Source organism: Scyliorhinus torazame, chromosome 15, assembly GCF_047496885.1.
Source record: "Scyliorhinus torazame isolate Kashiwa2021f chromosome 15, sScyTor2.1, whole genome shotgun sequence".
Taxonomy (NCBI): domain Eukaryota; kingdom Metazoa; phylum Chordata; class Chondrichthyes; order Carcharhiniformes; family Scyliorhinidae; genus Scyliorhinus; species Scyliorhinus torazame.
This window is the reverse complement of record NC_092721.1, coordinates 205,818,049-205,833,982: the sequence shown is the minus strand read 5'-3', so window position 1 is coordinate 205,833,982 and position 15,934 is coordinate 205,818,049. Positions and strand designations below refer to the sequence as shown.

Genomic DNA, 15,934 nt, shown 5'->3' with positions numbered 1-15,934 from the left:
TACCCTGAAGGTGACAATGCAGGTCGATAGAGTGGTCAAGAAGGCATACAGCATGCTTGCCTTTGGGGTATTGAGTACAAGAGTCGGCAGGTTATGTTACAGTTGTATAGGACTTTGGTTAGGCCACATTTGGAATACTGCGTACAGTTCTGGTTGCCACATTACCAGAAGGATGTGGATGCTTCAGAGAGGGTGCAGAGGAGGTTCACCAGGATGTTGCCTGGTATGGAGGGTGCTAGCTATGAAGAAAGGTTGAGTAGATTAGGATTGTTTTTGTTGGAAAGACGGAGGTTGAGGGGGGACCTGATTGAGGTCTACAAAATTCTGAGAGGTATGGACAGGGTGGATAGCAACAAGCTTTTTCCAAGAGTGGGGGTGTCAATTACAAGGGGTCACGATTTCAAGGTGAGAGGGGGAAAGTTTAAGGGAGATGTGTGTGGAAAGTTTTTTACGCAGAGGGTGGTGGATGCCTGGAACGCTTTGCCAGCGGAGGTGGTAGAGGCGGGCACAATAGCATCATTTAAGATGCATCTAGACAGATATATGAACGGGTGGGGAACAGAGGGAAGTAGATCCTTGGAAAATAGGCGACAGGTTTAGATAAAGGATCTGGATCGGCGCAGGCTGGGAGGGCCGAAGGACCTGTTCCTGTGCTGTAATTTTCTTTGTTCTTTGTTCATGTTCTATCAACTTCAATATAGTTTCATTTTTCACCTTTTCACTATCCTTTCAGAAATGCACACAGTAAGTATACTTTTTTGTTTCAAAAAAAACAACACATGCAAACAGGTATAATAATATAGCCCTTTTTTTTTGCTCTTCTTCCTCCAACTGGAATCCTTCTCGATTGACATTTCTTTGAACAAGAAGGTTTTTGCACGATCCATCCATTTCTCTACACCTCGGCATTTCTCTTTAAAGTCAGAAACTTTAGTTCAATCTGATCCAAGAGGCCCTTGTAATTCTGCAACACGTGAGCATTGGTTGTCACAGCTTTCAGGCAGTCAAATGCATGTTGAAAGTCCACTGTCCATTGAAATGTTTTATGCTTCTTCAGCAAGTCCATCAGTGGAGCAATCAAGCTACAAAACTTTTTCACAAATGTTCAATCAAATCCACTCATGTCAAGAAATCGCATTATTTCCCTTTGTCTCAAGGGTATCGGAAACTCCTCAAAGAAAGTGACTTGGGCTTTTCCAAATTCACTTTTGGCTAGGTTTATCACCAAATCCGCCTCCTGAAGTCGATCGAATAACTCCATCAGATGTTTTAAATGCTCTTTCCATGTCTGGCTGAAAATTACCAGATCGTCGATGTATACCGCACAATTGGGTAATCCTGAAACAACTTCGTTAGTTAACCGTTGAAATGTGGCTGGGGTGTTTTTCATGCCAAATGGCACAACTTTGAATTAGTATATACCATCTGGAGTCACAAAAGCTGAAATATCCATCGCCCTTTCGGATAAAGGTACCTGCCAGTAACCTTTAAGTAAATCCAGTTTGGAAATAAAAGCTGATTGTCCCACTTTCTCAATGCAATCATCCAAAACGTGGGATAGGATAAGAGTCCGTTCTTGTAACTGTATTAACTTTTCTATAGTCCACACACAACCGTTGGGTACCGTCCGGTTTTGGTACCATCACTATGGGTGAGCTCCATTGGCTGCCACCCACTTCAATTATGCCATTTTTAAGCATACTCTCAATCTCTTTGTTAACCTGTGCCAATTTTAAAGGGTTAAGTCTACACATGGATGTTGTTTGATTGGAACAGCATTTCCCACATCTACATCATGTATAGCCATTTTAGTATTTCCCAATTTACCTCCACAAGCTTGCCCATGTGATATCAATAACTCTTTCAGGTCAGTTTGTTTTTCCTTGGGAAGGTAACTCAACAATTTATCCCAATTTTTAAGAACATCCTCATTTTCCAATTTAATTTGAGGTATGTCAAATTCAGTCATCTGGATTTGGTTCGTCACTTTGAGTTAGAATCATTAAAACCTCCTCCTATTTCTCTCCTTCCCTTTGAAAGTACCTTTTAAGCATATTCACATGACACACTCGGTGAGTCTTCCTTCTGTCTGGTGTTTGTACCACATAATTCACCTCACTTAATTTCCTTTCAATCTGATAAGGTCCACAAAACCTTGCTTTTAAAGGTTCACCCACCGCTGGTAACAACACTAAAACGTTATCCCCACTGGCAAAACTACGAACTTTGGTTTTCTTGTCCGCTACCCGGTTCATCAAATTTTGTGCAACTTCTAAATGTCGTCTAGCCAATTCACCTGCTCTATTTAATCATTCCCTAAAATTTGACACGTAATCCAATAATGTAAGTTCCGATTTCTCACTCACCAATTTTTCCTTAATCAATTTAAGTGGTCCTTTTACCTCATGACCAAAATGAGTTCAAAAGGACTAAATTTGGTTGATTCATTAAGTGCATCCCTAATTGCAAACAGTACGAATGGAATTCCTTTATCCCAATCCTCTGGATAATCTTGACAATACGCCCTCAACATTGTCGTTAATGTCTGATGCCACCTTTCTAACGCTCCCTGCGATTCTGGATGGTACACAGTTGATTTAAATTGTTTTATTCCGAAGCTATCCATAACTTCTTTGAATAACCTTGAGGTAAAATTTGATTCTTGATCCGATTGTATTTCTGTGGGTAGTCCATATCGAGTAAAGAATTTAAGTAAATCCTCCACAATCTTTTTAGCTGTAATATTACGTACTGGAATGGCTTCTGGAAACCTAGTAGACACATCCATTGTAATCAAAAGATATTGATTCCCACTTTTTGTTTTAGGAAGCGGTCCTACGCAATCAATTAGGACCCTTGTAAAAGGTTCCTCAAATGCTGGAATGGGTATTAAGGGCGCTGGTTTTATCACTGCTTGAGGTTTCCCTATCACTTGACATGTGTGACATGATTCACAAAATTTAACTACATCTTTATGTAGTCCAGGCCAATAAAAATGTTTCTGGATTTTAGATTGAGTTTCCCTTATTCCCAAATGACCTCCCACTGATACCTCATGTGCTACTCGCAACACCTCCTTTCTATACCCTACCGGCAATACTACTTGATGAACTTCTGCCCACTTTTCATCCGCCTGCATATGTAAAGGTCTCCATTTTCTCATCAAGACATCATTTTTACGGTAATAACACTCTGGTATACTCTCAGATTACTCTTCCACGTATGCTTTCTGATACATCCGTTTTATTTCTATATCTTTCTGTTGTAACTCTACCAATTTTCCTGAACTAAAAATATCCACCTCATCCTCCACCTGTTCTTGTTCTTTTTCAGCCATCTGATCAAAAATTGTTTCTGATAATTGCACTTCAACTTCATCTTCACTCTTTGATTTCTCCTCTTGTCTTAACCTGTGACTTTGCGACCTTGTTACTACACAATCCAAAAACTTCCAGGATATTCGCATTTCAACATTTCAGTTGTCTGATTTTCCACTGGCTTATCAACCACAGTAGGCATCACTCCCACCTGCGATCCAGCTATATCATTACCCAAGATAAACTGTATTCCTGGACAAGATAGTTTCTCTATTACTCCTACTACCACTTCACCACTCTTCACTGAACTTACCAACCTTACCTAATATAATGGAACACTACTTTTCTCACCCTGAATTCCACATATTACCACCTTTTCTGGCAACATTCTTCCCAAACTACATAACTCCTCATCTCTTACCATCAAAGATTGACTAACTCCCGTATCTCTTAAAATTGTGACTTCTTTACCTGCTCCTCCTGATACACGAGTAAACTTTACCCACACAAGTAAATTCTTTAAAGAGATCTGGCACCTTCTTATCAATCACCTCTTGATCAGGCTGTACAATCTTTTGCACCTCATTCGCTTCATTTGGCTTTACTTTACCACTTTAACAAATCCCACTGTCTTATCCTGTTTTACCACATCAGCCTTCCCAGTGCTTTTCTTCAACCACCAACACTGTGACTTTAACATGGCCTAGTTTCTTGCAGTGAAAACATTTGAAACTTTTCATTACTTTTCCACCGTCCTGGATTTATTTTTTAGTCTGAGGTACACTCTCCTTATTATCTCCCATCAGATCACCTTTACCTTTACCATTTGAGTATTTCTCATGTCCCCAGTTTCGATCCCTCACAGGCTGAAACTGATGTCGGAAACCAAACTTTGATTTATGAACTAATTCATAATCATCTGCCATTTCTGCTGCTAATCTCGCAGTTTTAACCCTCTGTTCTTCCACATGAGTTCTCACTACATCAGGAATTGAATTTTTAAACTCCTCCAAAAGTACAATTTCTCTGAGAGCTTCATGCATTTGGTCTATTTTCAAAGCCCTTATCCACCTATCAAAATTACTTTGTTTGAGCCTTTCAAACTCCATGTATGTTTGACCAAATTACATAGAACATAGAAAAATACAACACAGAACAGGCCCTTCGGCCCACGATGTTGTGCCGAACCTTTGTCCTAGATTAATCATAGATTATCATAGAATTTACAGAGCAGAAGGAGGCCATTCGGCCCATTGAGTCTGCAACGGCTCTTGGAAAGAGCACCCTAACCAAGGTCAACACCTCCACCCAACACTAAGGGCAATTTATCATGACCAATTCACCTAACCTGCACATCATTGGACTGTGGGAGAAAACCGGAGCACCCGGAGGAAACCCACGCACACACGGGGAGGATGTGCAGACTCCGCACAGACAGTGACCCAAGCCGGAATCGAACCTGGGACCCTGGAGCTGTGAAGCAATTGTGCTATCCACAATGCTACCGTGCTGCCCTTAAGAACAAAGTAATCTACACTATATCATTCTACCGTAATCCATGTACCTATCCAATAGCTGCTTGAATGTCCCTAATGTTTCCGACTCAACTACTTCCACAGGCAGTGCATTCCATGCCCCCACTACTCTTATTCACCCACTTAAATTTTCTTAAATTTTTAAACCTTTGTCTGTAGGCTTCAGGCACCAGTTCATATGCACCTAAGATAGATTTTTTCACCTCCTCATACGTCCCAGATATCTCCTCCGGTAGTGATGCAAACACTTCACTAGCCCTACCTTTCAGCTTTGTTTGAATCAGTAATACCCACATGACCTGTGGCCATTTCATTTGTTTAGCTACCTTCTCAAGTGAAATGAAAAAGGCTTCAACCTCCTTCTCGTCAAACTTTGGCAATGCTTGGACATATTTAAATAGGTTCCCACCAAGCCTTCAACTTTGACGCTCTTTCTCACTATCCTCATCACTATCATCCAACTGTATGTTTCCCTTTAAGTCTGCCAATTTTAACTGTCATGTTTCATGGCCATTTTCTGAAGTTCAAACTCTCTCTCTTTATCTTTTTCCCTGATCTGTATCTCCCTTTCTCTTTCTTTTTGTTCTGCTAGGGCTATTCTTTCTTTTCTCCTTTCTTCTCTCCCCTTTTCTTTTTCCTCTCTATCTCTTTCTCTTTCTTTTTCCACTCTCTCTCTTTCATATTTAAGCTGCTTTAATTCTTTCTCATGTTCCATTTGTTTAATTTGTAACTGAATTTTTGCCATTTCCAATTAGTCAAACTGTATCTCAGGCAACTTTAAATGCTTAGCCACTGCCATAATTACCTCATCTTTTCTCATTTTGTCAGGTAATGGTAACTGCAATGTTTTTGCCAAATCTAACAGTCTGTTTTTAGTCTCTGTCCGTAAGGTACTGCGCGTGACTGTCTCCACCCCCAAAAACTTTTGAGCCTCTGAAAGAGCCATTGTCCACAACACACTCCCTACTTAAACTAGAATACCACACCTGAAAAGCAACCACAATATGCTCACCCCTCACTGTCTTTAAATTCACTAAGCCAATCCAATAGATAGACTTTTATCCCCCTCGAGCCCCCTATTTGTTATGGGCCAGGGCTTAGAGAACCCCAAAGTGTATCATGGAGTTCACCTGACCAACAGCTTTTAATAGATTGTGGTATGGGGAGCACACGGCCCACTCTACAGATGTGGTACAGCAGAAATGGAAAAGTATTTTTTAAAGCAAAACAATGCTTATTCTATGAACTCAAGTTAACCTTTTTAAAACATAGTGAGCATCTTAGCAACCATTAATTCAAATACAACCCCCAAAGAATACAACACTAAGTAATCCTTAAGCTATCCTTTTAACATCCAGAAGATTTAAAAAAGAACTTTTAACAGAAGCACATCAGGTTAAAGTCACTACTGAGAGCAGTTATTAGTTTTAAATCACCAAAGGATCGATTTACAGTCTTTAGATTACAGAGAGAGAGACTAATACCCCTTCTGGCTGTGACTGCAGCTATCCAGCTCTGAAAACGAAACTAAAACATACCCTGCAGCAAACAGCCTAAAACTAAAGTAAAAAGCTGACAGACAGCCCAGCTCCACCCACACTCTGACATCACTGATAAACACCCATTTGTACATGTCTCAAACACCCATTTGTTAAAGATACTCTCACAGGACGCTATTAACTACAAAAGCAGGTGATCCCAAGTGGAAATTCACTTGCTAGATTCACAAATGAGTATTATGTACTCGGAATGTTGCTGCATGTGTAAAAGCTGTTCCGCTTTGGAGGACAGGAAGAGAAAACAAGGAAAATATAAAATACCTATCACAGAATGTTTACAACACAGGAAACAATTCAGCTTGCTGAGTCTGTGCTGGCCTTCCCCAACTTTCTCCCCCAGCCCTGCACAGTTTTCCTCATCAGATAATAATCCAAATCCCCCTTGAATGCCTGAATGATCCTGCCTCCACCACACTCTCATGCAGCATTCCAGATCCGAAGCATTCACTGTGTGTTTTTCCTCCTGTCTACACTGCTTCTTTTGCCATGCACTTTAAATCCGTGTTCTCGATTCCTCCACCAATGGGAACAGTGTCTCCCTATCTATTCTGTCCAGACCCCTGATGAATTTGTGCATCTCTATTAAATCTCCTCTCAGCCTTCATGGTAGCACAGTGGTTAGCACTGTTGCTTCACAGCTCCAGGGTCCCGGGTTCAATTCCCGGTTTGGATCACTGTCTGTGCGGAGTCTGCACATTCTCCTTATGTCTGCGTGAGTTTCCTCCGGTGCTCCGGTTTCCTCCCACAAGTCACGAAAGACGTGCTTGTTAGGTGAATTGGGCATTCTGAATTCTCCTTCCGTGTACCCGAACAGGTGGCGTTGTGGCGATGAGGATTTTCACAGTAACGTCATTGGAGCTGTGAAGTAACAGTACTACCCACTGTGCTACTGTGTCTGGACTCCACCACCATCGGAAACATTCTTTCTGAATCTACCCTGTCTAATCCTGTTATAATCCTAACTGATTTAGTCTCTCCTCACATGACAGTCCCGCCATCCCAGCAATCAGCCTGGTAAACCTTCGCTGCACTCCCTCCACGGCAAGATTGCCTCTCTGCACTCTTTCTATCAAAATGAATCACTTCACACTTACCTGCATTAAACTTGTCACTTGTCTGCCTACTCCACCAGCCGGTCTGTGCCCTTTCGCAGTTCTGTACTATCTGCCTCACAGTCCACAATGCTTCCAAGTTTTGTATCATCTGTACATTTTGGGAAATTTGGCCTCCACACATAGGTCTAGGTCATTAATATAGTCGCCACATTCCGGCGCCTGTTCGGGTACACCGAGGGAGAATTTTGAATGTCCAATTCACCTAACAAGCACATCTTTAGGTACTTGTGGGAGGAAACCGGAGGAAACCCACGCAGACACGGGGAGACCGTGCAGACTCCGCACAGTGACCCAAGCCAGGAATCGAACCTGGATCCCTGGTGCTATGAAGCAACAGTGCTAACCACAGTGCTATCGTGCCGCCCTAAGTACAGATGGTGTGTCCAATACCTCGTTCTTTTCATCCTTAATTCTTTCCAGTTTGAAAAGGCGACAAAGAAATCAATCAAATTAACCTAATTAAAAATATAACCACCATGTGGTAGCCTTTTCACCTGCCCTGTCACAGCATGTTATTGTGACGCCTGTGTTACTGAGATATATCGGCCCAGCTTACTCAGGTCACTTGAAGCATCATGATATTTTTTTGCTTGAGAAACATAGTTGTTCAATTTCAAAAGTACAAGAATAGAGCTCCAGGGAGTGTGAGATTCCCTCAAGACTCCAGTTCCATGTCTGCTTCTTGGACTCCTCTCGCCTCAATCCCATGTCAAATTAAGCAGAGAAGCAGTAAAAGAAGATGAAGTATCAAAGCATCAAGAAGTTCAGCCATCAGTTCAAGACCGAATGGGCAATCAAATATCATTTTATTCAGGCCGTTCCAGAGTGTAGCCAGGACTTTTATTGCAAGGTGTGTGAAGCCTACCTGAGTTGCGCCAGGCACGGGGAGAAAGATATCACAAGGCACTTGTGCACCCAGAATCACTGCAAGAGAGCTGAGAAACTGAACCCAGTCTATAGGAAGAAGGATCCCATTCAACTGCTGTTCTCTGAACTGCGCGAGAAAACAAATCTGCTTCTCAAAAAGGTAATGTGCATTTATTCAGAGCAGAGCAAGAGGTTCTCGAGGTAATCTCCCCTCTTGCTCATCCAAAATGGATTTACAGATCCTTTCATCACCTGAAACAACTGTCATCACATAGCCATACTATGGGGGCTTTCTTGCTGCATGTTAAATGGCTGCTGTATTTGTCTTCACAACAACAACAAATGTATTTCATCATGATACCTGGTAGCCCCACACCACCTGGAGGTTCCTCTCCAAGTCACTCACCACCCTGACTTGGAAATATATCGCCTTTCCTTCGCTGTCGCTGGGATAAAATCCTGTCACTCCTGCCCTAACAGCACAGTGGGTGTACCTACACCTCAAGGACTACAGCAGTTCACGAAGGCAGCTCATCACCACCTTCTGAAGGGTAACTAGGGATGGGCAATAAATGCTGGCCTAACCGGCAACGCCCATATCCCGTAAATTAAAAAAATCAGTGCCTGCAATTACAACAGTGCTTCAACTTCCAAAGAATGTAAAGATCTTTGGATTGGTTTCTGAGGGACATACAGCATCGGAAAATTACCTGTCTCTCTTGTGCAATTTATGAGTCCTATCTCTACATGAATAGTTTGATTGTGTAAACATGGAGAGACTGTTTCTAGTGGTAGAATGGTCAGTCACCAGAGGAAATAGATTTGAGGTAACTGACAAATCAGAGAATCATAGTATCTCCACAGTGCAGAGGGAGGCCATTCAGCCCATCGAGTCTGCACCAATCCTCTGAAAGAGCACCCTAACAGGCCCACTCTATCCCCGTAATCTGCACACCTTTAGATACTAAGGGGCAATTTAGCATGGCCAATCCACCTAACCTGCACATCTTTGGACTGTGAGAGGAAACTGGAGCGCCCGGAGGAAACCCACATGGACATTGGGGGGAACATGCAAACTCTACACAGACAGTTACCCAAGGTCAGAATTGAACCTGGGTCCCTGGCGCTGTGAGGCAACAGTGCTAACCACTGTGCCACCGTGTCACCCTCATGGGCCACCCCACAGGGAAGATGAAGAGGGGGTTTTCTTTTGCAGAAAGTTCACAGTGCATGCTGGTGAAACAGGCACAAGGTGCTGAGTGGCCTCCTACTGTGCTGCTTTGTTATAAGATTCTCTAGACATAAACAATTCTCCTCACCCCAGGTACACACAGGATTCTACCAACCCACCCCTATACTCTTCCTTATCTCTCAAAGGGTTGTTGGTCATTGGAACTCTCTTCCCCAGAAAGTTGGAGGATGTGGGTCATTGAATATAATCATGCCAGATTTAGACACATTTTTCATTGACCAGGGAGTTAAGGGTTATGGGGACCGACAGGAAAGTGGAGTTAAGGCCACAATCAGATAGCAATGATCTTCTTGAATGGTGGAGCAGACTCAAGGGACCGAATAGCCTCCTCCTGCTCCTATTTCATACGATCTTATAAAAGTGCAGTTGTAAAGGAATTGGCAGAGAGCTCCTTCCAGGGGCAAAAATAGACTTGATATCACGCCTTCAATTTAATGAAACCCCCCAAGGAGATTGAAGGCACTAACAGCCATGGTCTGTTTAGCACAGGGCTAAATCGCTGGCTTTGAAAGCAGACCAAGGCAGGCCAGCAGCACGGTTCAATTCCCGTATCAGCCTCCCCGAACAGGCACCGGAATGTGGCGACTAGGGGCTTTTCACAGTAACTTCATTTGAAGCCTACTTGTGACAATAAGCGATTTTCATTTTCATTCATTCATGTGCATCAAAAGGCCATTAAGTGGTACTCAGCAACCATGGTCTATTCAAATGGCAAAGCAGGCTGGAGCAGCTCAATGGCCTGGGCTATCTGTCTTTTCCCTGCAAACATATCATAGAATTTACAGTGCAAAAGGAGGCCATTCGGCCCATCGATTCTGCACCGGTTCTAGGATAGAGCACCTTACCCAAGCCCACACCCCCACCCCATCCCTGTAACCCAGTAACCTCACCCAACCCAACCTTTTTGGACACCAAGGACAATTTAGCATGGTCAATCCACTAATATGAACTGAGGAAAGCCAATGACACAGAAAGCTGCGAATACCTTGCGCATTGATTGCGTGGCAGAGTGGATGTGGGACTCATCTTCCGATTAGGCCTTCTGGACTCAACTTTGAGTGCAACAACTTTAGTCTGTGAACTTTCCTCTCCATCGTGACCTCTTTATTTTGGTTTTCTTGGCTTGCTCCCCCCAGCTGATCCTCGTAACACCGCGCATGGATTATGGCCAATCCACCTAACCCGCGCATCTTTGGACTGTGGGAGGAAACCGGAGCACCCGGAGGAAACCCACGCAGACACGGGGAGGATGTGCAGACTCCGCACAGACAGTGACCTAAGCCGGGAATCGAACCCGGGACCCTGGAGCTGTGAAGCAACAGTGCTAACCACTGTGCTACCTGTTTCTCCATCCCCACACAGCAGCAGCAGCACCTTGCTGGGACTCTCTGAGGTGGTGACAGCCCCAATCCTCCTCCCCCAGGCCAGGTCCAGCCATCCGGACACACCTGGCCGTCCCCCACCCCCTTTACCTGTTGTGACTGACAGGATCTCTATCACAGTCCAGCCCTGCTTTTGTTTCCTCCAGGGCCGATTGGCTCCTCTTGCTTTAGGAATGGATATAATTTTAACTTGAATGGTAAGTTTTTAACGCCATTCCTTCCCGGCTCGATGTCTGCCAGTAGCTATGGCAACCGCGACGCCAGGCGTCCTCTTCCAATGCCCCCCCTTCCGTCAGGACGCAGGACTACAACCCCCGCCATGCCCGGCTCGCTGCCCCGGCCGCGCGGCAGGGCGGAAGCGCGCAAAGGCCGCCGGGTTCTGTAGTCACCCGGCCCTCCAAGCGATTTGCCCAGACGCAGTGACCAACCGCCAGTGGGCTGCGCGCGCGCCTTCGTGACTTTGTTCCGCACTCCCCGCCCCCTCCCTGTGACGTCAAATGGGCAGCGCGGCCGGTGATTGGCTGGTCTGTGTGAACGTGCGGCGCACTCGAGCCTGGCGGCCGGAGGAGACAAGATGGCGGCGAAGTGCGGCAAGAACGGGTTTCTGTCCAAAGTGAGTCGAGTCGGCGGGTCTCTGTCTCTCTCTTTATCGCAGCATATTGACGAAGGTTTTTTTAATTTAATTCTCTTCTTGTGAGGAGCCCTGTGGTAAAAGTCGAGTTGGCGGTCGGTCGATGGGGGAAGCCTATGCTTTTCCGGCCTGCGGGTGACTGGAGCTTCGGTAACCGCCCTGGCTCCTTCTCTCCGACCTTTCAGTGCTCCACTAGGCGGGCAACTCCACACGGCGGTTCCCCCTCCGGTCCGGCGTTGGGAGGCTGGCGCTTTTCCAGGCACCTTATTGCCGACGTGTCTTTCGCCTCCTGTCAGTGACGCAGCTTGACTGCAAGCAGAGAATGATTACAGCACAGGAGACCAGTCGGCCCATCTTGTCCGTGCTGGCTCGCTGCAAAGGTAACTCGCCTAGTCCAGGGTCCCAGGATCGATCCCCGGCTTGGGTTACTGTGTGTGCGGAGTCTGCACGTTCTACCCGTGTCTGCGTGGGGTTTCCTCCGGGTGCTCCGGTCCAAAGACGTGCGGGTTAGGTGGATTGGCCATGCTAAATTGCCCTTAGTGTCCAAAAGGTTAAGTGGGGTTACTGGGTTACGGTGATAGGGTGGAGGTGTGGGCTTGAATAGGACTGGTGCAGACTCAATAGGCTGAATGGCCTCCTTCTGCACTATAAAGTCTATGAAAACAGTGCAGAAGAAGGCCATTCAGCACCCCCCGCCCCATCTAGACCCACTCCCCAGGACCGCGCCGAACCTGTACAATTTAATTTTGGACTGGGAGCAAACTGGAGAACCCAGAGGCAACCCACACAAGCATTGGGGAAAGTGCAAACTCCACACAGTCACCCAAAACTGGAATTATAATAATCTTTATTGTCACAAGTAGGCTTACATTAACACTGCAATGAAGTTATTATGAAAAGCCCCTAGTCGCCACATTCCAGCGTCTGTTTGGGTACACTGAGGGCAATTCAGAATGTCCAGATTACCTAACCGCATGTCTTTCGGGACTTGTGGGAGGAAACCGGAGCACCCGGAGGAAACCCATGCAGACACGGAGAGAACGTGCAGACTCCGCACAGACAGTGACCCAAGCAGAGAATCAAACCTGGGACCCTGGAACTGTGAAGCAATAGTGCTATCCACTGTGCTGCCCAATCCCAATGGTGTATGTGGTGAGGTGGTAGCGCTAACCATTGTGCCGCCCAGATCACAACGACTCACTGCATAAAAGATTTTCCTTGCGTGGATGTTTCGTCACTTGCCATCCACCATATATTGATGTCCTCGACTTAGTTTCTTTCTGTTCTGTTTGCAGTCCTTATGAGTTTGAACACCTCTATCAAATCTCCTCTTAACCTTCTCTGAGAGCAGTCTTGGCTTCTCCAAACTATCTGAGTATCTGGAGTTCCTCAACCCTAGAACCATTCTCATTCATCTTTTCTGCAACCTCTCTAAAACCCAAAGTGTGTCCAGATACACTTCACTGGGAATCACACCAGTGTTTGATAAATGTTTTATAAGTGTCAAATGTAAACGAGCATCTTTGGACTGTTGGGGGAAATTCGCGCAGGATGTGCAAATGTCACACAGTCACCCAAGACCAGAATCTAACCTGGGTCCCTGGCAATGAGGCAGCCGTGCTAACTGCTGCCACCATGCCACCCTATGGTCCAAATGGGGCCAAACAATTGCAAACCTCTCATTGGGAGCATTGTAGGGCTCAATTGGAAGGGCTGCAAACGTGCGAGAGACAGTCTGAGAAGAGCTGCTCCAGTTGCACGTTGTCTGCAATGCTTGCCCCTCTAGCTCTCCCAATCGCAGGTTTCCTCCCTCATGCTCTTGTTCCTGTTGATAATCGATGATCTGATATGACCAGGAAATTACCAAGATGTTGAAGTGAATTTCAGCTGAGGTTGGGGCAAAGTAAGGACAGAGTTTAGGACAGCTTATTGACAGCCATGCTATTTCAGTGGGAGTTTATACTCTTGTCACAAAGTAAGTGTGTATATAACTGGTCACATCATCTGGTTCTATATGATATGAATGGCATTACCTGTTTGGACTTTGTTGCCTCCTGCTTAAGCCTGTATTTCTTAGCCAAGAATATTTAAAATATGACTGCAAAGTTTTCAATTTGGTACAATAAGGACTGATATCACCGCATCAGCTTTTGTTAGGACTTCTGAAACAGTGCACAAAGTCTTAGGCCCTGCTGGTTCCAGTATTTCTTTTATATATTTGCATAATCGAGGTTTTTTTTTAAAAAGCTGGCAATTTGTTTGGTCAGATGACCCATCGTTTGTAAAAGCATTGTTCATTTGAAAGGGAAGCTTTTTATTGTTGAACCTACTCCTGGCTGGTCTCCTGCGCTCTAGCCTCCATAAAAGTCGAGGCCACCCAAACTACTTCTGCCTTAATTTGTACCAAGGTCCATTCACCTGTCCACCCCCTGTGCTTGCTGCCTTCCACTAGCTCCAGTCAAATAGCATTTCAGTTTTAAAATGCACATTTTTATTTTCAAATCCCTCCATGACCTTGTCCATCCCTTTGTGTAACCTCTTCCAACCTTTCAAGGTCTGTGTTCCTCTAATTCTGACATCTGGAGCATCACCAGTTTTAATCACCCCACAGTTTGTAGCTGCGTCTTCAGTTATCTCCATCTCTTTCCTCTAAGACACTCCTTAGAACTTATCCTTTTGACCAAGATTTTAATCATCTGCCTAAATATCTCCTGTGCATTGGTGGCATGTTTTGTTTTATAATGTTCTTGTGAAGCACCTTAGGACATGTTATGATATATATCAGACCATCTGACTAGGATTTTCTGAATCATTCACCTATTTTCAGTGGGAGTTTATACTCTTGTCACAAAGTAAGTGTGTATATAACTGGTCATCTCTTTTCAGATGCTGACAAAACTTGTGTATTTCGATTGTGATTTTTAACAGCCTTAACGCAGAGATGTAAACTTGAGCCACTAATTCTATCTGCTTATTACTGATATTGTTTAGTCTGCCATGCTCCCATTATCAGTCATATTCAGAATTTTGCTTTTACAAATATTTGAACATATGAACAAATAAAATACACACTACACAAAATCACAGTCCACAGTTTGTATGATTTTGCCACCCCCGCGACGAACAATTCCTCGAACAATCCCCATCACATCTCAAAGCCCTCCGCTGACACCCTCAACTCAAACTTAATCATCTCCGACCAGAGAAAGTCGTGCAAATCCTCCAGCCAAGTCGTCACCTCCGGCGGAGTATCTGACCTCCAATTTAACAGGATCCTTCGGGCAATTAGAGAGGTGAAGGCCACAACATCGGCTCCTTTCCCCTCCAGAGCTCCGGCACTTCTGATGCCCCAAAAATATCCACCATTGAATCGGGCTTGACCTCCACCCCCACTATCTTGGGTAACGTCCCAACCACCATATCCCAGTATCTCCAGCTTCTCGCAACCCCAGAACATATGCGCATGATTTGTCGGCTGCCGCCCACACTTCTCGCACCCATCGGCCATCCCCTGGAAGAACCCCATCCTCATCGCCTGCGTCATGTGCACCCTATGCACCACCTTGAACTGAATCAAGCTCAACCTTGTGCAGGAGGAGGTTGAGTTCACCCTCCATCGTCCCGCACCACAGTCCCCAGCCTCATCAACTCCGCCCATTTGTTCTTGATCCTCACCACTGTTCCTACCTGTTCCCGATGTATATTGGTTTTTTAAAAATATATATTTTATTAAAGTTTTCAAACAAAATTTTTCCGTTTTTACAAATCAACATAAAAATAATACAATAACTGATAAATAACATTATTTAAATAATATAGTGAACTAACAAAGTGACAAAAAATAGTGCCCCCCCCCCCCCCCCCCCCCCGGGTTGCTGCTGCTGTCAATCTATTTTCCCTTAGCGTTCCGCGAGATAGTCAAGGAACGGTTGCCACCGCCTGGCGAACCCCTGAGCCGATCCTCTCAGCACAAATTTCATTCGTTCCAGCTTTATGAACCCTGCCATGTCGTTTATCCAGGCCTCCACACCGGGGGGTTTCCTTCGCCGGGCTATCAGGGACGCAAAGGCCAGAATTTCGGCCTCTTTCGCCTCCTGCACTCCCGGCTCTTCCGCTACCCCAAATATCGCTAACCCCCAGCCTAGCTTGACCCGGACCTTCACCACCTTTGAGATCACCTTTGCCTCTCCCCTCCAGTACTCATCCAATGCCGGACACGACCAGAACATGTGTGTGTGGTTCGCCGGGCTTCCCAAGCACCTCCTGCACCTGTCCT

The 15,934-nt window shown here is 45.0% G+C and overlaps 2 protein-coding genes across 6 annotated transcripts in view; one reads left to right on the top strand and one right to left on the bottom strand.

The window, feature by feature from the left end:
• xrra1 (X-ray radiation resistance associated 1) overlaps positions 1–11,260 on the bottom strand; it is a 136,557-nt gene extending 125,297 nt beyond the window's left edge. For all 3 annotated transcript variants that reach the window (XM_072477493.1, XM_072477494.1, XM_072477495.1), the window contains exon 1: positions 11,118–11,260. The gene's annotated coding sequence lies outside the window, so the exon portion shown is untranslated. The remainder of the gene's footprint in view (positions 1–11,117) is intronic.
• spcs2 (signal peptidase complex subunit 2) overlaps positions 8,166–15,934 on the top strand; it is a 32,424-nt gene continuing 24,655 nt past the window's right edge. The window contains exon 1 of one of the 3 annotated variants that reach the window (XM_072477496.1): positions 8,166–8,553. In XM_072477496.1, the coding sequence (XP_072333597.1) occupies positions 8,266–8,553 (288 nt within the window). In that variant the 5' untranslated portion in view covers positions 8,166–8,265. Of the gene's footprint in view, positions 8,554–11,509; positions 11,641–15,934 lie in introns of those variants that run through there. The other 2 variants (XM_072477498.1, XM_072477499.1) reach the window with 2 other exon arrangements.